At 44.8% G+C, this 25,669-nt stretch overlaps 1 protein-coding gene across 2 annotated transcripts in view; it reads right to left on the bottom strand.

The window, feature by feature from the left end:
- LOC139387549 (activated CDC42 kinase 1-like) overlaps positions 1-25,669 on the bottom strand; it is a 65,559-nt gene that overhangs the window by 15,014 nt on the left and 24,876 nt on the right. For both annotated transcript variants that reach the window (XM_071133852.1, XM_071133854.1), the window contains exons 3-8: positions 25,078-25,148; positions 3,497-3,745; positions 2,228-2,380; positions 1,058-1,341; positions 536-662; positions 294-440 (exon numbers count right to left, since the gene is read on the bottom strand). In XM_071133852.1, the coding sequence (XP_070989953.1) occupies positions 294-440; positions 536-662; positions 1,058-1,341; positions 2,228-2,380; positions 3,497-3,745; positions 25,078-25,148 (1,031 nt within the window). The remainder of the gene's footprint in view (positions 1-293; positions 441-535; positions 663-1,057; positions 1,342-2,227; positions 2,381-3,496; positions 3,746-25,077; positions 25,149-25,669) is intronic.

Raw genomic sequence — 25,669 nt, 5'->3', positions numbered from 1 at the left:
TTGTGTATTCAATCTCAAACGTAAACATTGAAAATAGACTTGCAGACAACTAACACTGGTTTAACACTGATGTACCCCCCACACGGCAGGGTAGCCTAGTGGTTAGAGTGTTGGACTAGTAACCGAAAGGTTGCAAGTTCAAATCCCTGAGCTGACAAGGTCCAATTGGTCGTTCTGCCCCTGAACAGGCAGTTCACTGTTCCTAGGCTGCCATTGAAAATAAGAATTTTCTGACTTGCCAAGTAAAAAAAACAAAAAAACAATAACACACACACACACAGGGAAGTGGGTACCTCGAGCAGGAACTCCCTGAGGGCGACAAAGGTGGGCCTGTCATCAGGTTTCTGGGCCCAGCACTGCAGCATGACGTTGTAGATGTCCTGCGGACAGTCCTCTGGCTTGGGTAGACGCTCACCCCCCTTGTCAATCTTGTGTAAGATCTGAAACACATACACAAAATACTTAAATTGAACCCACAATGAACCATTGACATAAAATATTAGTATTTTTATTTTGTGTGTGTGTATGCGTGTACCTGGCTGCCATTGAGGCCCAGCCAGGGCTCCTGTCCGTGGGTATACATCTCCCACAGCGTCACCCCGAACATCCAGGTGTCTGTGGCGTGGGAGAATGTCCGCGTCTTCAGGCTCTCCGGGGCACACCTGGAGGTGGAGGACACACACAGCAAACACACACAGCAAACACACCTTAAGAAGGTGATGAGAAGGTGGAAAAAACACACACAAAACACAACACACACTATGCATAGCCACATCAGGGGCTTATTCCCCAGGGCACAATGTTGTAGAATGTTCATATAAAAAAGACTTTACTTAGAACAAACATGTCTCATGCATGTAAAATAACAGAATCATGTCAGCTCTATTCTTGGCAATTTATCTGCAACGTCAGACAACGTTTGCCTACTGAATGTGGCCCTGATAACACAGACACACAAATACACGCCAACCTTTCCTCCTCCGGTGGCAACACACACACTCCCTTTCCCACTGCACTCTCCCCCTCAACCACCACCCCCTTTCCCCATCCCACTCACCACGCGAACGGCACCTTGCGGTGCTCCTGCATGACGTAGTGTTCGTGGTTGTTGGGCAGCGCCCGCATCAGACCGAAGTCGCCAATCTTTACCCTCTGGGCCGACGCCAGCAGGATGTTGCGGGCGGCCAGGTCACGGTGGATGAAGCGCCGCTGCTCTAGGTAGGCCATGCCGCACGCCACCTGCACGGCGTACTGGCATAGCATGTGGATGAGGATGGGGCCCTGCGGCCGAACGCAGCGCAGGCGCTCCAGGAGGGAGCCAAGCGGGGCTAGTTCGGTCACCTGGAGAAGGAGGGTGTGTTGTTAGTGCTGGGCTGGAACAAAACTGTAATGTCTGTGAGCTCCCAAGAGTTTAGAGCAGTGTTTCCCAAACCTCTTCTCGAGTACCTCCAGGTAATTTGATTTATTCCTGAGCTAACACACAAAATTCAACTAATGAAGGGCTTGTTGACTGATTGAATCTGCTACCAGTCTGGCAATACGCAAAATAAGTAGAACAGCTGGTGGTACTTTAAGAGAGGTTTGGGAAACCCTGCTTTACAAGGAGTGGGGCTGAGGAGAGCGCCGGGGGAGGGGTAAGGAGGTGACAACAATAGCATTATTGGTCGACTCCAAACACAATGTACTCCACATCAATACAAAATAATACTGAGGAAGTACTGGGAGGTAATGACGCAGAGATGAAAAGAACAGAGCGTCATCCGCCCTTATTTTTGTCCTTTGTCTCAATCGCTCTGTCGGGTGTGGACCGGAGGCCTTGAGATTCTGCCCTTGATATTATTTAAAGGGTTCACACAGTTTGTAAACTTGACATTGTCTGCACTTATGAACAGTATAGGTGTTGAGTGTAAGCTGGTGGTGCTGCTATTTAGGCATGTACACAAGCATGTACACAAGCATGTACACAAAGCATGTACACAAGCATGTACACAAAGCATGTACACAAGCATGTACACAAAGCATGTACACAAGCATGTACACAAAGCATGTACACAAGCATGTACACAAAGCAAAACAAAGAAAAGCAAAGCAGCTGGAAAGATATCGCCCCGTGTCAACTGTCATGGGTGAAGAAGGTGCATTTTGTATCCATGATCCTTTGCAAATGTAATCTGATTTGGGGACTCAAATTAAGTATTTAACATGTGTTGTGTGTGCCCGTCCATACCATCTTCATGGGTTGTGTGAGCACCACTCCGTACAGCCTGATGAGGTTCTGGTGGTCCAGGGAGTGCATGGCATTGACCTCGCAGATGAAGTCGTCCAACGCCTCCGGCTGGCTCAGCATGTCTGTCTTCAGACACTTGACCGCTACAGTCAACTGGAGAGAAAGATGGGAGACCATGTTAGCAAAATGCGAAATCAAAATCCAAAGGGAAAGCTATTGATAGCCAGTTGCACTTACTAACAGTCTGGAGGCCGCAGAACAGTCTTAAACAAGGAGACAATAGAGCACCAGGTTGCACTTCCTGAACAAGATTATTTTTTACTTTATTGTTTGTTGTACAAGTTGGCCTGCCCTACACGCTAATCTAAATGTTGTTAAGGACAGCGGCAACTTGCTGAAATTATGAGGTGAATTATTCTAAATGATGCAGTAGGATATAAAAGACGGGAATGGAGGTCCTACTACAGCATAACATAGGAGATCAGCTGATCTTATTCCCATTAGATTGGTGGTTAGCCACTGGACTAGATGTTCTATGGCCCTCAAATTCAAATCTGGACCTCAAAGCCAGTTCCACTGCTTATTTTCATTCTTCCCCAAAATCAGGGAGTGATTGAGACCTGGGTCACCATGTAGGTGCAATTAATTATCAGATAGAACAGAAAATAAGCAGGCTCCGGACCTCAGAGGGTAAGATTTGAATACCCCTGTTCTTAAATGTTTTGTAAACTATTTCCTTGGATACCGTTCTGTTGTGACACTGCACCTGGCTTTACTATTTCCATCTGGCCATGTTGTGGTCACTGCTGGAGAGTGTTTGGACAAGATTCTCTCTTCATCACTCCCTTGCTCCTTCCCTCTCTCAAGGTCAAATCTATAGGGGTTAGTGGTCAAGGGTTTGACCAGAACAGATGTTGAAGGGAGGGTGTTTTGGTCATTTTTTCACACGCTGTCAACTTTGAACCCACTGAACCCACTGATACTTTGTTTCCCAGGGTGATCATGAGGGACTTTTATATCATATTCCCTCTCTTCCTCTGTCTTTCTATCCTGATCCCTACTACTGTATACATCAAGCGTTCCATAAGTGTTCCAGAAGCATGTGTGTTATTAGGTGTGTCTAGATGGGACCCTGTTTTCTAAACGGAGGCCTATAGGGGTACGATGCAGACAGATACCTCTCCCACTACCAGCCTTTCCAACACACATACACACACACAAACAGTACAGTACCCACACACTACACTCCCATACCCCAGTCCCTCTCACCACTTTCCCGGCGGGCGTGAACCACTCGCCCCTCTTGACCACCCCGAAGGAGCCATCGCCGAGCTTCTCGAAGAGAGCAAGGTCCTTCTCGCTGATCAGACAGGTGAGGGCCTGGTGCTGGGGGGGCTGGGACAGGGACTGAGGACCCCCCTCAACCGCTGGGGGTGGCGTGGGGGACAGCTTGCGGAAGGAGGTGGTGGGCGCCGCCTGCTGGAAGTCCCCGCCATCCGGACGCTTCCCACTGAACACCTGGAGAAAGAGAAGAGAGGGAAAGAGAGTGTTAATACAACATGAACAAAAATATGTGCTCCACTCTTACTAAATTCTGTAAATGAGTCTTTGGGTGCTCTAGCCCAGGAGTTATCCTCCACAGGATCAGTGTCCCAAAATCGGGACAGTTGCTGCTCAATATGCGATATGTGACTAGAATGGTGTTGTAAACAACAGGCAACTTTCCAGGATAGACATGTCTTATATTGTCAGAAAGCTTAAAACGACTGTTCATCTAACTGCAGTGTCCAATTTACAGTCGCTATTACAGCGAAGAAATACCATGCCATCGTTTGAAGATAATGCACAACAAAACACTTATCAAGGCAACTGGTTCGATACATTCACCTCTGACAGTAAATAATCTACTTATATTCAGTAATCTTGCTCTGATTTGTCATCCTGAGGGTCCCAGAGATATAATGTAGCATAGATTTGTTTGATAAAATACATTTCTATATCCTAACCCGATCCATGTTGTTTTGAGTGAATTCCAACTCTTCCAACAAAATGGAATAAAAAAATTGGCAAAACATTGTTTAACCCGGTTATGTTCGGTTTCTGTGCAATCCTCAGACACTCTAGAAGGCAACCAAACTTGTTTAATCATTCTACATTACGTATTGGCTACACAACACTTCAAATTAGCCCATGAAGGTCAGCCATTATTACGTACCAATGAGTCGAGCGGTTTTCACTCTATTGACAGTGTTCACTTGGTCCAATGACCACCTATCGTTTTGTGCTCATAGCTAGCTAGATAGCCAATGATCTGGGCTTTCCAGAAGTATGTGAACACCCTTTGTACGACAAACATCCATCATGCTAGAGCTGTGCGCAACAGTTTCATTTTCATGTGAAAGCAAACAGGACGCACGGTAGTTTACATTATGCAGCTGTTCATTCTCTTCTACAAACTTTTCTCAAAACTGAAAAAAGTTCAAAATAGCTACTAATAGTGGAAAAGCTCGATCGAAGTCAAAATATACACATTTGGATGAGATTATTGCAGAAACTTGTCGTGAGAGCGAGTGAGCACAGTTTTGATTCCAGTGCGGAATAAATGTTTTTGGAAGGAAAAGGTCCACTTTTAGATCAGCAAGTCAAATAATTTTTTGCTTCTCATGCTAATGCAGTTAATTTAATGGTTGCATATTCATTTGAGATATTTTTCATTATTGTGCAATATCCCTGATCTTACCTGTGCACATCACGGTCTCTCGTTTTTAGGTAGGTTACACATAATATATTTCTCACACACTTATTCACCCTTAATCAAACAAAATGTTCTCAATTTGGGTTTGTGATTAATCTCCTCCACCCATTTTTTTCCATATTGCATCAACAGTTGTTTTTTAATCATATCTCTGTCTCCCTTGATTTGGTTTTCATACAGATGTTCACAGTCAGACTGTTGCCCAGGCTCCCCCTATGGATAGATCCAAAACTTTACTAGCTATTCTGGCAGTTGGCATATCCAACAGTCTATTCCAACGTCTCACCATACATACCTTCCATCTCACCTCACAGGATTCCCATGTATGGTGAGACGTTGGAATAGACTGTTGGATATGCCAACTGCCAGAATAGCTAGTGAAGTTTTGGATGAACATGTTTGTTTTTAAAATACCTCTTGGCACCCCACACTCGTGCTGAATAGTCCAGAACGGGACACACGCATGTCTGATAACGTTTGGAATACGCAGCATAACCTATATCTTTGAGTGTTTTTGTTTTTCCTATAACTCCCCCAAGAGCTCTACTTGCTGAGACGGCCAGGGCAGATGGTCCGTATAGAAAGGTAATATGTTCATCAATAGAAATACCCAAATATTTATAAATGCTATCTTCACCAAAACAAAACTGAAAAATACTTCTCTTAGTAGCTGGTTTTCTAAAATGCATTATCTGTGTTTTTGTCTGATAATCATGAGTCTCCATCTTTTACACCAATTGACTGCACATAATAACATGTTCTGCAGGTCTTGTTCAGGGTCTGCCATCAAAATAATATAATCAGCATATAAAAGAAAACTTAGCATTTCATCATCATATCTTACTCCAATATTTAATTGTTTAATTTATTTTGCCAAATCATTTATAAACAAAGCAAACAAAATCGGTGATAAGGCGTCTCCTTGTTTTACACCCGAGGGTGTGGGAAACCAATCTGTACAATATTCATTAACACGCACACCAGCAACTGGTACTTTGTAAAGAGACTGGATTGCTTGATAACATTTCTCATCAACCCATCTTTAACAAACTATAGGCTAAAAGATCCCTATTTACAAAATCAAAAGCTTTCTGTAAATCAATGAAACATGCAAAATAGGCTTCTCTTCATGTAATCTATTACTAATTACAGGCTCTGGATTTACGAAAACCATTTTGGTCTTCCACCAGAATGTTTTTGTGTAATGAAATTGTAATTAGCCTATTGTTGAGGATGGATAAATATAATTTATAAACTGTACTTAATAAACTTATGCCACTATAGTTCAGTGGCACTCTCGGGTCATTTTTTTGAAGATTTGGGAATGGGATTCACTATAAACGTATACCAAGTGGATGGCAGTATACTGTACTCAAAACATATTTGGAGCAAATTATATAGGACGTCAATTAATTTAGGGGATTTTAAAACCTCATTAGGCAATTCATCAATATGAAATGATTTCCCATTTTTTGCAGGCTCAATCAGCTTCTTAAATTCTGCCACAGACAGCTCCACATTTAAGTATGGGTTACATATATAAGAGGGTTCTAACATTGTATTTTCCAGTTTAGTCCTCAGGGAACATATGTCTTTATAAAATTAATCCTCAAAATATGCCACATTTTCGTTACATGAGAACAAACTAGCACACCCCGTCTCCCACTCCTTAAGTACCTGTGTAAAATCAGAACTCAGCCCCCCTGCTCTTCCCTGACTTCCATTGGAATCTTCTTATTTCGTTTTGGTCCTAACTTATTTATTTGGCTCCAAAACTGTTGAGGATTTCTTGTCTGTAATTCCTCAAGGTGTAATAGCTGACCTCCCTGATATCTCCATTTAAATAGGCACAGTCTTTTATCAAACACATGCTGTTTTCTCTTAACACTTCTTATGGCTAGACTCGACAACATAGGCAGCGCGCAAAATTCAAAAATATTTTTTTCAAAATATCTAACTTTCACACATTAACAAGTGCAATACACCAAATGAAAGATACAATTCTTGTTAAACTACCCATTGTGACCGGTTTCAAAAAGGCTTTACAGCGAAAGCACAACATATGATTATGTTAGGTCAGAGCCAAGTCACAAAAACACACACAGCCATTTTTCGAGCCAAAGAGAGGAGTCACAAAAAGCTGAAATATAGATAAAATTAATCACTAACCTTTGATGATCTTCATCAGATGACACTCATAGGACAACATGTTACACAATACATGTATGTTTTGTTCGATAAAGTGCATATTTATATCCAAAACTCTCAGTTTACATTGGCGCATTACGTTCAGCAATGTTTTGCTTCCAAAACATCATGTGATTTTGCAGAGCCACATGAATTTCCAGAAATACTCATAATAAACATTGATAAAAGATACAAGTGTTGTTCACAGAATTAAGGATAGACTTCTCCTTAATGCAACCGCTGTGTCAGATTTCAAAAAACCTTATGGAAAAACCACACCATGCAACAATCTGAGTACGGCGCTCAGAGACCAAACCAGCCAAAGAAATATCCGCCATGTTGTGGAGTCAACATTAGTCAGAAATAGCATTAGAAATATTCACTTACCTTTGATGATCTTCATCAGAATGCACTCCCAGTTCCACAATAAATGTTTGATTTGTTCGATAAAGTTAATAATTTATGTCCAAATTCCTCCTTGTTGTTAGCGCGTTCAGCCCAGTAATCCATCTTCATGAGGCGCGAGCACTAGGTCCAGACAAAAAGTCCAAAAGTTCCGTTACAGTCCGTAGAAACATGTCAAACGATGTATAGAATTATTCTTTAGGAGGTTTTTAACATATATCTCAATAATCTCAATAAAGTTCCAATCTGATAATTCCTTTGTCTGTAGAAAAGCAATGGAACGTGAGCTACCTCTTAAGTGAACGAGCGTCGCGAGCTTGTGGCACTCTGCCAGACCACTGACTGTCACGTTCTGACCTCTATTTCCTTTGTTTTGCATTTATTTAGTATGGTCAGGGCGTGAGTTGGGTGGGCAGTCTATGTTTGTTTTTCTATGTTTTGGGGCAGTTCTATGTTTTCGGCCTAGTATGGTTCTCAATCAGAGGCAGGTGTCATTAGTTGTCTCTGATTGAGAATCATACTTAGGTAGCCTGGGTTTCACTGTTTGTTTGTGGGTGATTGTTCCTGTCTTTGTGTAGTGTTCACCAGATAGGCTGTATTAGGTTTCACGTTCCGTTTGTTGTTTTCGTATTCATTTAGTTATTTCATGTATCGTCATTTATTTCATTAAAGAACATGAGTAACCACCACGCTGCATTTCGGTCCTCTCTTTCAACAAACGAAGAACGCCGTTACAGAATCACCCACCACACTCGGACCGAGCAGCGTGTTAACAGGCAGCAGCGAAAGGAGGACGTTATGGACAGCAATGGCATGGAGTATACTACTTGGGAGGAGATCGACAGGTGGGCGGCCGACCCAGGGAGAGTGCCGGAGCCCGCCTGGGATTCGATGGAGCAGTGCGCGGAAGGTTATCAGAGAATGGAGTTGGCGAAGCAGGCACGGCGGCGCGGAAGGAAGCCCGAGAGGCAGCCCCAAAAATTTCTTGGGGGGGGGCTAACAGGGAGTATGGCTACGCCAGGTAGGAGACCTGGGCAGACTCCCTGTGCTTACCGGGGGGCTAGAGAGACCGGACAGGCACCGTGTTATGCAGTGGTGCGCACGGTGTCTCCAGTGCGGGTGCATAGCCCGGTGCGGTATATTCCAGCTCCGCGTGTCGGCCGGGCTAGATTGAGCGTCGAGCCTGATGCCATGAAGCCGGCTCTACGCAGCTGGTCCCCAGTGCGTCTCCTTGGGCCGGCTTACATGGCACCAGCCTTGCGCTCGGTGTCTCCGGTTCGCCTGCATAGCCCAGTGCGGGCTATTCCACCACGCCGCACTGGCAGGGCGACCGTGAGCATTCAACCAGGTAAGGTTGGGCAGGCTCGGTGCTCAAGAGCTCCAGTGCGCCTGCACGGTCCGGTCTTCCCAGTACCACCTCCACACCCCAGCCCTCCGGTAGCAGCTCCCCGCACAAGGCTTCCTGTGCGTGTCCTCGGCCCAGTACCACCAGTGCCAGCACCACGCATCAGGCCTACAGTGCGCCTCGCCTGTCCAGCACTGCCGGAGCCTCCCGCCTGTCCGGCGCCTCTGCCGGAGCCTCCCGCCTGTCCGGAGCCTCCCGCCTGTCCGGCGCCTCTGCCGGAGCCTCCCGCCTCTCCGGCGCTACCAGAGCCTTCCTCCTCTCCAGCGCTGCTGGAGTCTCCCGCCTGTTCGGCGCTAGGAGAGCTACTCAGCTCAGCGTTGCCGGAGCTTCCCGTCTGCCCAGCGCCGCCAGTGCCGCCCGTCTGCCCAGCGCCAGCGCCGCCCGTCTGCCCAACGCCGCCAGCGCCGCCCGTCTGCCCAGCGCCGCCAGTGCCGCCCGTCTGCCCAGCGCCGCCAGTGCCGCCCGTCTGCCCAGCGCCGCCAGTGCCGCCCGTCTGCCCAGCGCCGCCAGTGCCGCCCGTCAGCCAGGGGCCGCCAGTGCCGCCCGTCAGCCAGGGGCCGCCAGTGCCGCCAGTCAGCCAGGGGCCGCCAGTGCCGCCAGTCAACCAGGGGCCGCCAGTGCCGCCCGTCAGCCAGGGGCCGCCAGTGCCGCCAGTCAGCCAGGGGCCGCCAGTGCCGCCAGTCAACCAGGGGCCGCCAGTGCCGCCAGTCAGCCAGAGGCCGCCAGTCAGCCAGGGGCCGCCAGTGCCGCCAGTCAGCCAGGGGCCGCTAGAGCCCCTCCGCCCGGAGCAGCTGCCCCTCTGTCCCGAGCAGCTGCCCCTCTGTCCCGAGCTGCTGCCGCCCCTCTGTCCCGAGCTGCTGCCGCCCCTCGGTCCCGAGCAGCTGCCGCCCCTCTGTCCCGAGCTGCTGCCGCCCCTCTGTCCCGAGCAGCTGCCACCCCTCTGTCCCGAGCAGCTGCTTCACCTCTGTCCCGAGCTGCCCCTCTGTCCCAAGCAGCCCCTCTGTCCAGTGGGGTCATTGAGAGGGGTGGGCATGGTGAGTAAGCCACGGAGGCGGACAATAAGGCGGACTAAGACAATGGCGAAGTGGGGTCCGCGTCCCGCGCCAGAGCCGCCACCGCGGACAGACGCCCACCCAGACCCTCCCCTATAGGTCAAGGTTTTGCGGCCGGAGTCCGCACCTTTGGGGGGGGGGGGGTACTGTCACGTTCTGACCTCTATTTCCTTTGTTTTGCATTTATTTAGTATGGTCAGGGCGTGAGTTGGGTGGGCAGTCTATGTTTGTTTTTCTATGTTTTGGGGCAGTTCTATGTTTTCGGCCTAGTATGGTTCTCAATCAGAGGCAGGTGTCATTAGTTGTCTCTGATTGAGAATCATACTTAGGTAGCCTGGGTTTCACTGTTTGTTTGTGGGTGATTGTTCCTGTCTTTGTGTAGTGTTCACCAGATAGGCTGTATTAGGTTTCACGTTCCGTTTGTTGTTTTCGTATTCATTTAGTTATTTCATGTATCGTCATTTATTTCATTAAAGAACATGAGTAACCACCACGCTGCATTTCGGTCCTCTCTTTCAACAAACGAAGAACGCCGTTACACTGACTGACTCAAAGAGCCCTTATGAGCCACTCCTTTACAGTAGAAGCCTCAAACAAGTTTCTAAAGACTGTTGACATCTAGTGGAAGCCATAGGAAGTGCAATTTGACCCCATAGACACTGTGTTTTTGATAGGCCAAGCTTTGAAAAACTACAAACCTCAGATTTTCTACTTCCTGATTGGATTTTTCTCAGGTTTGAGATTTACTTTCTTTGCTTTGGTTCCGTCCAGCCCCTTTTCCCCATATTACCGTGTAAAGGAATAAAGTCCTTGTAAACAGAGCCACTTTCTCCTCCACAGACCGACACTCCACCTTCACAACCCAGAGACCTTTACCTTTCTCCCTCATCCTCTCAACTGCAATCACCTCTGTTTGCAGCCTAGGCCTACTGATATCAACTGGTTCACTTTAGAGATTAGGTCCTCGTTTTCATCAGCTGGCAGTCCTGCCACTATGATAGACACGTCTTGGTCTAACTTTGTTGTTTTCGCAGCGCCTATTCTCCCAGATTCTAGGAATTCTACACAGGACTCCAGACTAGTGGTCGACCGATTATGATTTTTCAACGCCGATGCCGATTAATCGGCAGATTTAATTGTTTAAAATTTGTAACAATGACAATACTAAATGAACACTTATTTTAACTTAATATAATACATCAATAAAATTAATTTAGCCTCAAATAAAATTAAACATTTTCAATATGGTTTAAATAATGCAAAAACAAAGTGTTGGAGAAGAAAGTAAAAGTGCAATATGTGCCATGTAAAAAAGCTAACGTTTAAGTGCAATGTAATCAGGTGGTTAGAGCGTTGGACTAGTTAACTGCAAGGTTGCAGGATCGAATCCCCCGAGCTGACAAGGTAAACATCTGTCATTCTGCCCCTGAACAAGGCCGTCATTGAAAATAAGAATGTGTTCTTAACTGACTTGCCTAGTTAAATAAATGATAAATAAAGGTGTAAACAAATATATATATTTATTTTTTTGAATTGGCCAAATCGGTGTTCAAAAATACCGATTTCCGATTGTTATGAAAACTTGAAAATCGGCCCTGATTAATCGGTCGACCTCTACTCCAGACGTCCAACTTCAAGAGGTATGTGGTCTTGTAGATGCTTGTTATTATTCTCGAGTCAGGAAAGTTGTACGATCATCATGAATGGCTTTCTCCAAAGATGCACGTAAGCTTTCAACTTTACTATTCATTCCTTTTTCAATACTCAGCTTCATTTTGTCCCTATTTTTTTTTCATTGTTGTACATAGACTCCTTATCTCCGTCTTGAGATTAGCCATGCTATTGGCACTTTCTTTCTTTGATAAATTCAGCTCCATACTTTTCTCACAACTGCATAGATTTCTACCGGAGTCCATATGTTTTTAACGGTTAAGTGTTTCTGTTATTGCTGTTCAAGGTAACGTTAGATAGCCAGCTAAATGTAATGCAAGTATGTCTGACTGTCACCCTCACGGGATTCAGACTTCAGCTACCTCCATTTATGATTCGATTTCTGTTTTAAAACATTTCATAAAAAAAAGTTTTAAATAGTTTGGTCCCATAAAGAAGCAGCAGCGTTTTTCACTATGTGCACCTGTTAATTGAAATGCATTCCAGGTGACTCATGAAGCTTGAAGCTTGTTGAGAAAGCCAAAGCTGTCATCAAGGCAAAGGGTGGCTACTATGAAGAATTTCATTGTTTAACACTATTTGTTACTACATGATTCCATATGTGTTATTTCATAGTTTTGATGTCTTTGATATTATTCTACAATGTAGAAAATAGTAAAAATAAAGAATCTCGAATGAGTAGGTGTTCAAACTTTTGACTGGTACTGTATATGTTTATAGGTATGTGCTGTGTATTTGATGCAGGGCTCACCCCCTGATAAAATAAAGGTTAACTTCTTGACGCTACCCATCCCTGTCGCAGGATCATTTTCATCAGCAACCGCTGAATAGCATAGCGCCACAGTCAAATAATATATTCATATTCATGAAATCACAAGTGCAATATTGCAAAACACAGCTTAGCCTTTTGTTAATCCACATGTCGTCTCAGATTTTGAAATTATGCTTTACAGCGAAAGCAATCCAAGTGTTTATCGATAGCCTAGCATAGCATTATGTACACTTAGCATCAGGAAGCTTGGTCACGAAAATCAGAAAAGCAATCAAATTAATAGTTTACCTTTGATCTTTGGATGTTTTCACTCACGAGACTCCCGGTTACACAACAAATGTTCCTTTTATTCCATAAAGATTATTTTTATACCCAAAATACCTCTTGTTGCGTTAGGTTCAGAAATCCACAGGAAAGAGCAGTCACGACAACGCAGACGGAAATTCCAAATAGTCTCCATAATGTCCAGAGAAACATGTCAAAAGTTTTTTATAATCATTCCTCAGGTTGTTTTTAAAATATATATTCGATAATATATCAACCGAGTGTGTAGGTTTTTCAATAACACCAGGTGGAACAATGGCCGCTTTACTCTGTAGCGCAAAACTCACTCTGAAAGCCCCCACCGATCCACTTGATCTTTCACGCTCATTTTTCAAAATAAAAGCCAGAAACTATGTCTAAAGACCGTTGACACCTTAGGGAAGCCATAGAAAAAGGAATCTGGTTGATATCCCTTTAAATGGAGGATAGGCATGCATAGGAACAGAAGGGTTTCAAAATAAGAGGCACTTCCTGATTGGATTTTCATCAGGTTTTCGCCTGCAATATCAGTTCTGTTATACTGACTTACAGTTTTCTATCCTAATCTGACAATTATATGCATATTCTAGTTTCTGGGGCTGAGAAATAGGCTGTTTCAAATTGGTACGTTCTTAGCCAAAAACAACAATACTGCCCCCTACATGCAAAAGGTTAACCTCTTGGATCTCTAGGGGCGCTATTTCATTTTTGGATAAAAAAACGTTCCCGTTTTAAGCGCAATATTTTGTCATGAAAAGATGCTCGACTATGCATATTATTGACCGTTTTGGAAAGAAAACACTCTGAAGTTTCAGAATCTGCAAAGATATTGTCTGTAAGTGCCCCAGAACTCATTCTACAGGCGAAACCAAGATGATAAGTCAACCAGGAAATGAGCAGAATCTCTGAAGCTCTGTTTTCCAATGTCTCCTTATATGGCTGTGATTGCGCAAGGAATGAGCCTACACTTTCTGTCGTTTCCCCAAGGTGTTTGCAGCATTGTGACGTATTTGTAGGCATATCATTGGAAGATTGACCATAAGAGACTACATTTTCCAAGTGTCCGCCTGGTGTCCCTGCGTCGAAATTGGAGCGCAAAGCCAGGTGCAATTATTTTTCCATTTGAGAGCAAGGAGAAACCAGGCTTCCACGAAGGATATATCATCGAAGAGATATGTGGAAAAACACCTTGAGGATTGATTCTAAACCACGTTTGCCATGTTTCAGTCGATATTATGGAGTTAATTTGGAAAAAAGTTCGCGTTTTGAGGGCTGAATTTTCGTTTTTTTTTTTTCTTTTTTTGGTAGCCAAATGTGATGTACAAAACGGAGCTATTTCTAATACACAAAGAATCTTTTTGGAAAAACTGAGCATCTGCTATCTAACTGAGAGTCTCCTCATTGAAAACATCAGAAGTTCTTCAACGGTAAGTTATTTTATTTGAAGGCTTTACTTGTTTTTGTGATAGTTGCCTGCTAAATGCTAACGCTAAATGCTACGCTAGCTAGCTACTGTTACACAAATGATTGTTTTCCTATGGTTGAAAAGCATATTTTGAAAATCTGAGATGACAGTGTTGTTAACAAAATGCTAAGCTTGAGAGATAGCATATTTATTTCATTTCATTTGCGATTTTCATGAATAGTTAACGTTGCGTTATGGTAATGAGCTTAGGTCTATAAATAGAATCCCGGATCCGGGTTTGGTTGTCGCAACAGGTTAAATAAAATAAGTAATAGTAAACTTGAGTTCTAACTGAATTATAAAAAATCTTCAATAGTGGTAGAGACTGACTCAGATGACCTCTGGGAGTCAACTCCAAAGAGACCACATTCAAGTCCTCCATCCCCAACTCATTCAAACACAGGAACTGGTTTCTCCAGTCTAATCCCTGCTGCTGTCTCTGGCTCCACAACCACCCTGCCCAGCCATCTAGAGGTGTGAAGAGACCAACCCAGAAGTGGAGGAGGGCCAGTGCAACAGCAGTGACTATCACCAAAAGAGAGGACTGTTGGCACACTGTGCTAGAGGATGCTGTGGAGCCATTTCTACCAACATTTTGACCTAAAAGGCAGCCAGGACCTCAGCTGGACATGACTGGAAAGTACAGCCCCCTTCCTTCATCTTTTCCAGATGTTTTTATTGTTGTCAGTTCTTGGTTCGCTGGTGTCTAACACCAACAAGTATGGGGCTAAGAAGCAAGTAGGCAAGAAAGAGGCATGGAAGCCCATTTCTATCCAATTACTATACTGTCACATCTCACCGGTCATTTACATGGGGCTTGTGAAGTTGAAATACCTGAAGGACTACTGGAGAAGCTGAAGACTACCAACTGCCTTCCCCCACCACTGTCATGTCTTCTAACAGGTTTCTGACTATTTCATGGGCACTTCATATCAGTGACTCACAAGCTGACACCGACACTGAGAAGAAGAGAGGCACAGCCAGCTTTGATAGTCTCTGCAAAATCAAACCTCTCTACTCCAGCATTGTTGAGGCCTGCAAGACCCATTTTCAGCCCGCCCAGAACCTGTCCATAGATGAGGATGGTAGTCTTAAAGGCTAGAATTGGTCTGAAACAATATATGCGTAACAAGCCAACAATATGGGGTTACAAACTGTTTGTTTTGGCCAAATTCTGTGTGAGTACACTTGAAATGTCCTTGTTTACGATGGGAAATTAATCTCAGCCACGGGTAATGGACTAAGTTATGATTCTATTATGGAAATATTGGATTTTATATTGGAATCTCGGAACACACAACTCGTCGATCCTTGTCACAGACGGGCTATTGCAGCAGACGGGTTCCACTCCTATCAGATAAAAACAAGAAGGGGCTCCAGTGGGCCGACACTGGACAATTGAGAAGTGGAAAAATATTTTATGGAACATGACAGCAAGTTCATTTTACCTGAGTGGACTGCGCAGTCCCCAGACTTCAACCCAATAGAGTATCTATGGGATGAGATGGAATGGGCTGTCCGTAGCATAAATGTACCGCTGTCCAATCTACAGCAATTAGCTGAGGCCATCGCATCAGCATGGACCATCGTTTCCGACACCTTGTAGAATGCCCTGATGAAATCTGGCTGTTCTGGAGGAAAAGGGGGGTCCGGCCTGGTACTAGATGTACCTAGTGTATATCCATATGGAACAGTCACAAAAGACAAGAGCAGGTTTAACTTTAGTGGACAGCCAAGGTATTACTTTATTTGTATTTTATTATTAAAGCAGGGAGTCCCATTGAGAACAACTTATTTTTTTCCAAGGCAGCCCTGCACTTTGACCATCCAGCGCCGACAGAGATGGCCGCCTCGCTTCACGTTCTTAGGAAACAATGCAGTATTTTGTTTTTTTATGAATTATTTCTTAGACTGTAACCCCAGGAAATCTTAAGTCTTATTACATACAGCTGAGAGGAACTATTGGATATAAGTCAACTTACCAACATTACAACCAGGAATACGACTTTCCCGAAGCGGATCCTCTGTTTGGTCCACCACCCAGGACAATGGATCAGATCCCAGAAGGCGACCCCAAAACAACGGCGCCGCAGAAGGGGCAGACGGAGTGGTCTTCTGCTCAGGCTCCGTAGATGGACACATCGCCCACCTCTCCCGAGTATACTACTCGCCAATGTCCAGTCTCTTGACAACAAGGTAGACGAAAACCGAGCAATGGTTGCCTTCCAGAGAGACATCAGAGATTGTAACATTCTCTGTTTCAGGAAAATATGGCTCGCTCAGGATAAGTTGTCAGTGTCTGTACAGCCACCTGGTTTCTTCACGCATCGCGCTGACTGAAACAAACATCTCTCTGGTAAGAAGAAGGGCGGGGTGTATGCCTTATGATTAACGAGACATGGTGTGATCATAACAACATACAGGAACTCAAGTCTTTTTGTTCACCTGACCTAGAATTCCTTACAATCAAATGCTGACCGCATTATCTACCAAGAGAATTCTCTTCGATTATAAGCACAGTCGTGTATATCCTCCCCCAAGCAGACACCTCGACGGCCCTGAAATAACTTAATTGGACTCTAAGTAAAGTGGAAACCACATATCCTGAGGCTGCATTTATTGTAGTTGGGGATTTTAACAAGGCTAATCTGAAAACAAGGCTCCCTAAATGTTTATCAGCATATCGAAAGCGCGACCCGAGATGGAAAAATTCTGGATCATTGTTACTCTAACTTCCACGACGCATACAAAGCCCTCCCCCGCCAAATATGACCGCGACTCCATTTTGTTGCTCCCAGTCTATAGACAGAAACTAAAACAGGAAACACCCATGCTCAGCCTTCTCCTGTACTACCTGTTCACCCATGACTGCGTGGCCATGCACGCCTCCAACTCAATCATCAAGTTTGCAGACGAAAAGACAGTGGTAGGCTTGATTACCAACAACGACTAGACGGCCTACAGGCAGGAGGTGAGGGCCCTCGGAGTGTGGTGTCAGGAAAATAACCTCACACTCAACGTCAACAAAACAAAGGAGATGATCGTGGACTTCAGGAAACAGCAAAGGGAGCAGCCCCCTATCCACATCGATGTGACAGTAGTGGAGAAGGTGGTAAGTTTTAAGTTTGTCGGCGTACACATCACAAACAAACTGAAATGGTCCACCCACACAGACAGCGTGGTGAAGAAGATGCAACAGTGCCTCTTCAACCTCAGGAGGATGAAGAAATTTGGCTAGTCACCGAAACCCGAAAAACCCTGACAAACTTTTACAGATGCACTATCGAGAGCATCCTGTCAGGCTGTATCACCGCCTGGTACGGTAACTGCTCCGCCCACAACCGCAAGGCTCTCCAGAGGGTTGTGAGGTCTGTACAACGCATCACCGGGGGCAAACTACCTGCCCTCCAGGACACCTACACCACCCGATGTCACAGGAAGGCCAAAAAGATCATCAAGGACAACAACCACTCGAGCCACTGCCTGTTCACCCCGCTATCATCCAGAAGGGGAGGTCAGTACAGGTGCATCAAAGCTGGGACTGAGAGACTGAAAAACAGCTTCTATCTCAAGGCCATCACTAACATTGAGTGGCTGCTGCCAACATACTGACTCAAATCTCTAGCCACTTTAATAATAAAAAATTGGATGTAATAAATGTATCACTAGTCCCTTTAAACAATGCCACTTTATATAATGTTTAGATAACCTACATTACTCATCTCATATGTATATACTGTACTCTATACCATCTACTGCATCTTGCCTATGCCGTTCGGCCATCGCTCATCCATATATTTATATGTACATATTCTTATTCATTCCTTTACACTTGTGTGTATAAGGTCGTTGTTGTGAAATTGGTAGATTACTTGTTAGATATTACTGCATGGTCGGAACTAGAAGCACAAGCATTTCGCTACACTCGCATTAACATCTGCTAACCATTTGTATGTGACCAATAAAATATGATTTGGTTTGATTTAGTTGTACAGTATTCAAAGAAGGAGAGTAACATTGGTTGTCTGTGTGGATGCACGGTGGTAGGACCGCATCATCTAGTTGAGTTGAGATAGCATGTCTTTCAACTCTAACGTTCATTGAGCTATCTGCTGAGGCACTTTGTAAAGGGGAGACATGGGCGTGTGCTGTGTAGAGGGGGAAGTGGCCTGATATTGCCTTCCCTCTTTCCGTCTCCCCATTTCTGTCTCTGTATCACGATCCCCCCACCCATCTCCCTCTATCTCGTTTCTTCCTCTCCCTAGCCCTCTCCCCAGCCCCAGTTGTGTGAAGGGTTATTCTCCTCACTCTCTTTTCTCTCTTCACTCCCTCCCCTTCTTCCCCCTACCAGCCAGTGTGTGTGTGCTGTAGCAGGTGTGTGTTGAGGAGAGCCAGGGCTCAATTATGTCCAGCGCCCCGCGGTCGGCTCACTTGGCCAGGGGTGCCACAGCAGGGAGGGTGCAGAGTGATCCCTAGCCTGTTATCTTGTTATGGGGGGTGGTGTGGGCAGGGGTGTATGCATATCCACACACACACACTTGTACAACTAACCTTGTGGGGACACACAATTCAGTCCCATTCAAAATCCTATATTCCCTAACCCCTAACACTAAACCTAACCCTAACCCGTAATCTTACCCTAACCCCAAGAACTAACCTTAACCCTAACTCCTAACACTAACCCTAAAACTGACCCTCCTAACCCTTATTGTAATTCTAACCCTAACACGAATTAAAATGTTAACCCTACAAAAAAAACTAGAAATAGCATTTGACCTCACGGAGACTAATAAAATGTCCCCAGTTAGTCACATTTGTTTGTTTACTATTCTTGTGGAGAATAGTTAAACACATCCACAAACAATACTGCCACAAACATGAACCAACACACAATTACTAAACACACACACACGCATTAACACAAATACACGAGCGTGCACGCAAGACACATGGATGAAATCAAAACTCAGACACACATTAGTTAACACAGAATTAACAAACACACATGCACACACAAAATTCTATATTCCCCAATAACTCCACGATGTTCCATTATCTTTATGAGAGGAAGAAGGAAACTTGAATATTGGCTTAAGAGCAGGCAACAGGCAACATTATTAAGCCTGGTTCCTCTAGGTTTATTTCTAGGTTCTGGCCTTTCTAGGGAGTTTTTCCTAGCCACCGTACTTCTACACCTGCATTGCTTGCTGTTTGGGGTTTTAGGCTGGGTTTCTGTACAGCACTTTGTGACATCAGCTGATGTAAGAAGGGCTTTATAAATACATTTGATTGATTGAACAAGGCAAGAATTAGACTGCCGATCGGAAGAGCATTCGTTAGAGCACCCTATTAGATTAAAGCCTTGGACTTGGTTAAAGTGGAGGCAGGGGCTGAAGTCTTAGGTAGCAGGGAGGCCCAGTGTCAGTGAGTAGGAACAAAAATCAAGCCCCTTTCCTCCGTGTCTAAAGCTGGAGTTGGACATTACTGGCTGAGGGGATTTTTACAGCTCCACATGTCTGTGGTGTGGTGTGTGTATCAATGAGTCTTCTTCAGTGTGTGCGTGTATGTCTCGGTGGTGAGTCTGGTGTTCTAAATGGGGGATGGGACAGTTTTTTAAATAGTGAAGATGGAAGACCAGCACACAACCCTAAACTAACCACGCACACAGATAGCCGTACACACAAACAAACACTCCGAGCCCCCCCCCCCACACACACACACACACAAACACAGTCAGTGGCTGAGGAGGCAGATTATTTGGACGGGTGGTTGGTGCCAGAAGCGGAAACACACACGTGTAATTTTAGAAAGCTATCATCTCCTCAGCCTGGCTGCATTCTGGCTGGAGCGGCCAACACTGCAGTCTGCATCCCAGAGGCCTGCAGCTCCCTACTACTAGACATCAGAGAGTGACATGGCAGTGAGTAAGTGTGTGTGTGTGTGTGTGTGTGTGGTTATTCAGCAGACAGTTTGGGGTACAGTTCAGAGGTATAGCCGACTCAGGGGTCATATGCAAACTCAATTGACAACGATAGAGTCAGCCAAGCTGAATGTGTGCATGCATTAGTATGTGTGCACTGTAAGTTTGTGAGCATACTAGAGTCTGTCCGTCTCTATGCGTTCTGTGTACACTGAGTGTACAACACATTAAGAACACGTGCTCTTTCCAAGACAAAGAATGACCAGGTGAATCCATGTGAAAGCGATGATCCCTTATTGATGTCACTTGTTAAATCTGTTTCAATCAGTGTAGATGAAGGGGAGGGGACAGGTTAAATAAGGATTTTTAAGCATTGAGACAATTGAGACATGGATTGTGTATGTGTGCCCTTTAAAATATTTAAGTGTCTCGAACATGGTATCCTCTGACACCGCCTGGTATATAGGTCCTGGATGGCAGGAAGCTTGGCCCCAGTGATGTACAGGGCCGTACGTACTACCCTCTGTAACACCTTACGGTCGGATGTCAAGCAGCTACCATACCAGGTGGTGATGCAACCGGTCAGGATGCTCTGGATGGAGCAGCTGTATAACTTTTTGAGGATCCCATGCCAAATCTTTTTAGTCTCCTGAGGGGGAAATGGTGTTGTCAAGCCCTCATCACTAGTGTCTTGGTGTGTTTGGACCATGATAGTTTGTTGGTGATGTGGATACCAAGGAACTTGAAACTCTCGACCCGCTCCACTATAGCCCCGTCGATGTGAATGCGGGCATATTTGGACCTCCTTTTCCTGTAGTACACAATCAGCTCCTTTGTCTTGCTCACATTTCGTTGTTGTCCTGGCAACCCTGGTGGGGTGCTCTCATCTTATCTACCAACATAGACAGGGCTCTAACTCCTCTAGCTCCACAATGAAATAGGGTGCAGGCCAGGCAGCAGGCTGTTAGCCAGCCTGCCACAAGCACAGTCAGTGTAGTCAGCTCAGCGATCCCCATTGAGACCGTGTCTGTGCCTCGACCTAGGATGGGCAAAACTAAACATGACGGTGTTCGCCTTAGAAATCTCACAAGGATACAGACCTCCATTCCTGCCATTATTGAAAGAGATTGTGATACCTCACATCTCAAAATAGGGCTACTTAATGTTAGATCCCTCACTTCAAAGGCAGTTATAGTCAATGAACTAATCACTGATCATAATCTTGATGTGATTAGCCTGACTGAAACATGGCTTAAGCCTGATGAATTTATTGTGTTAAATGAGGCCTCACCTCCTCCGACTAGCTTGGAAAGACAGTACCGTGCAGTATCGAAGAGCCCTCACTGCTGCTCGATCATCCTATTTTTCCAATTGAGGAAAATGAGAACAATCCGAAATGTATTTTTGATACTGTCGCAAAGCTAACTGAAAAGCAGCATTCCCCAAGAGAGGATGGAGTTCACTTCAGCAGTAATAAATTCATTAACTTCTTTAAGGAAAAGATCATGATCATTAGAAAGCAAATTACGGACTCCTCTTTAAATCTGCATATTCCTCCAAAGCTCAGTTGTCCTGAGTCTGCACAACTCTGCCAGGACCTAGGATCAAGAGAGACGCTCAAGTGTTTTAGTACTATATCTCTTGACACAATGATGAAAATAATCATGACCTCTAAACCTTCAAGCTGCATACTGGACCCTATTCCAACTAAACTACTGAAAGAGCTGCTTCCTGTGCTTGGTTTAGAGGTCATTATTATTTTCAGCATTGTCAAGAGATATAGTACTAAAACACTTGAACATAATAAACGGCTCTCTATCCACCGGATGTGTACCAAACTCACTAAAAGTGGCAGTAATAAAGCCTCTCTTGAAAAAGCCAAACCTTGACCCAGAAACTATAACAAACTATCGGCTTATATCGAATCTTCCATTACTCTCAAAGATTTTAGAAAAAGCTGTTGCCCAGCAACTCACTTCCTTCCTGAAGACAAACAATGTATATGAAATGCTTCAGTCTGGTTTTAGACCCCATCATAGCACCGAGACTGCACTTGTGAATGTGGTAAATGACCTTTTAATGGTGTCAGACTGAGGCTCTGCATCTGTCATCGTGCTCCTAGACCTTTGTGCTCTTTTGATACCATCGATCACCACATTCTTTTGGAGAGATTGGAAACCCAAAATTGGTCTACACGGACAAGTTCTGGTCTGGTTTAGATCTTATCTGTCAGAAAGATATCAGTTTGTCTCTGTGAATGGTTTGTCCTCTGACAAATCAAATGTACATTTTGATGTTCCTCAAGGTTCTGTTTTAGGACCACTATTGTTTTCACTATATATTTTACCTCTTGGGGATGTCATTCGAAAACATAATGTTAACTTTCATTGCTATGCGGATGACACAAGGCTGTACATTTCAATGAAACATGGTGAAGCCCCAAAATTGCCCTCACTAGAAGCCTGTGTTTCAGACATAAGGAAGTGGATGGCAGCAAACATTCTACTTTTAAACTCGGGAAAAACAGAGATGCTTGTTCTAGGTCCCAAGAAACAAAGAGATCTTCTGTTGAATCTGACAATTAATCTTGACGGTTGTACAGTCGTCTCAAATAAAACTGTGAAGGACCTCGGCGTTACTCTGGACCCTGATCTCTCTTTTGACAAACATATCAAGACTGTTTCAAGGACAGCTTTTTTCCATCTACGTAACATTGCAAAAACCAGAAGATTTCTGTCCAAAAATTATGCAGAAAAATTAATCCATGCTTTTGTTACTTCTAGGTTAGACTACTGCAATGCTCTACTTTCCGGCTACCCGGAGAAAGCACTAAATAAACGTCAGTTAGTGCTAACTACGGCTGCTAAAATCCTGACTAGAACCAAAAAATGTGATCCTTTACTCCAGTGCTAGCCTCCCTACACTGGCTTATTGTTAAGGCAAGGGCTGATTTCAAGGTTTTACTGCTAACCTACAAAGCATTACATGGGCTTGCTCCTACCTATCTTTCCGTTTGGTCCTGCCGTAAATACCTACACGTACGCTACGGTCACAAGACGCAGGCCTCCTAATTGTCCCTAGAATTTCTAAGCAAACAGCTGGAGGCAGGGCTTTCTCCTATAGAGCTAACTTTTTATGGAATGGTCAGCCTACCCATGTGAAAGACGCAGACTCGGTCTCAACCTTTAAGTCTTTACTGAAGACTCATCTCTTCAGTGGATCATATGATTGAGTGTAGTCTGGCCCAGGAGTGTGAAGGTGAACGGAAAGGCTCTGGAGCAACGAACCGCCCTTGCTGTCTCTGCCTGGCCGGTTCCCCTCTCTCCACAGTGACTCAGCCCCTATTACAGGGGCTGAGTCACTGGCTTACTGGGGTGCATCACTTGAGTGGGTTGAGTCACTGACGTGATCTTCCTGTCTGGGTTGGCGCCCCCCCCCCCCCCCCTTGGGTTGTGCCGTGGCGAAGATCTTTGTGGGCTATACTCAGCCTTGTCTCAGGATGGTAAGTTGGTGGTTGAAGATATCCCTCTAGTGGTGTGGGGGCTGTGCTTTGGCAAAGTGGGTGGGGTTATATCCTATATATCATCAGATGGGGCCACAGTGTCTCCTGACCCTGTCTCATCCTCCAGTAGTTTATGTGTCGGGGAGCTAGGGTCAGTCAGTTATATCTGGAGAACTTCTTCTGTCTTATCCGGTGTCCAGTGTGAATTTAAGTATGCTCTCTCTAATTCTCTCTTTCTCTCGGAGGAGGACCTGAGCCCTAGGACTATGCCTCAGGACTACCTGGGATGATGACTCCTTGCTGTCCCCAGTCCACCTGGCCGTGCTGCTGCTCCAGTTTCAACTGTGTTGCCTGCGGCTATGGAACCCTGACCTCTTCACCAGACATGCTACCTGTCCCAGACCTGCTGTTTTAAACTCTCTAGAGACAGCAGGAGCGGTAGAGATACTCTTAATGATCGGCTATGAAAAGCCAACTGACATTTACTCCTGAGGTGCTGACTTGCTGCACCCTCGACAACTACTGTGATTGTTATTATTTGACCATGCTGGTCATTTATGAACATTTGAACATCTTGGCCATGTTCTATTATAATCTCCACCCAGCACAGACAGAAGAGGACTGGCCACCCCTCATAGCCTGGTTCCTCTCTAGGTTTCTTCCTAGGTTTTGGCCTTTCTAGGGAGTTTTTCCTAGCCGCCGTGCTTCTACACCTGCATTGCTTGCTGTTTGGGGTTTTAGGCTGGGTTTCTGTACAGCACTTTGAGATATCAGCTGATGTAAGAAGGGCTATATAAATGAATGGGATTTGAACACAGTGCCAGGTCTCCGACCTCCTCCCTATAGGCTGTCTAATCGTTGTCGGTGATCAGGCCTACCATTGTCGTGTCGTCAGAAAACTTAATGGTGGTGTTGGCGTCGTGCTTGGCCACGCATTCGTGGGTGAACAGGGAGTACAGGAGGGGACTAAGCATGCACAGCTGAGGGCCCCCCCATGTTGAGGATCAGTGTGACACTTTAAAGACACTTTGTTGGTATTTCCTTTATTTTGGCAGTCACCTGTACATGTGCATGCTCACACAAATGAATCAGACATCTAACCTCCCCATACAACTCCATAGTATACACAACTGCTCAGCTCAATTGATGTAAATGTAAAACCAAGCTATGGGAACAGTGAATTCAGACCAAAGATAACACGTCCTATTGTCCACAAGGAACAGAGATTGACAATGTGCGAGAGGATGGATCAAGACACAGTATGAGCAAACGAACATATACACACGATCACATGTTAATATGTTAGGGTCATTGTGCATGTGCGAGACAGATAGTTTGTACTGTAGAGTGAGTGTACTGCATGTATTATATTCGTATGTAGGGTATCTGCATGTATGCGTTTGTGTACTGTACTTTGCTCATCCAGGACTTCCGCTTGCACATGGCTTTCCTCCTCTTGACCGCCTCCCACAGCCGTCTCTGCCCTGTAGCGACACCCACGACAGAGAGAGGGAGGGAGCGAGAAGGATAATGTCACTGACTATGTAGACCAAGAATCAGAAACTACTTCTCCCAAACTACAGTGATATCACTATGGCATGTGATAGTGATAGTCATATTCAATTCATCATCATTCATTAATGTATGGGAAGAAGAGTGTTCTAAACCAAACATTGATTTGCTTACATAACAATCAGTGTTATGCTAATGCTAAACTCTCTGGACCTGTTCATATGTGAATATCCTATTCTATGCTGAACAAAAATATAAACGCAACAAGTCAAGTGTTGGTCCCATGTTTCATGAGCTGAAATAAAAGATCCCAGAAATGTCAAAATAAAAGATCCCAGAAAAAGCTAATTTCTCTCATATTGTGTCTACAAATTTGTTTACATCCCTGTTAGTGAGCATTTCTCCTTTGCCAAGATAATCTATCCACCTGACAGGTGTGCCATATCAAGAAGCTGATTAAACAGCATGATCATTACCCAGGTGCAATATGTGC

This window comes from Oncorhynchus clarkii, chromosome 28, assembly GCF_045791955.1.
Source record: "Oncorhynchus clarkii lewisi isolate Uvic-CL-2024 chromosome 28, UVic_Ocla_1.0, whole genome shotgun sequence".
Lineage (NCBI taxonomy): Eukaryota > Metazoa > Chordata > Actinopteri > Salmoniformes > Salmonidae > Oncorhynchus > Oncorhynchus clarkii.
Note: the sequence above shows the minus strand (reverse complement) of the source record. Positions and strands in the feature narration are given on the sequence as shown.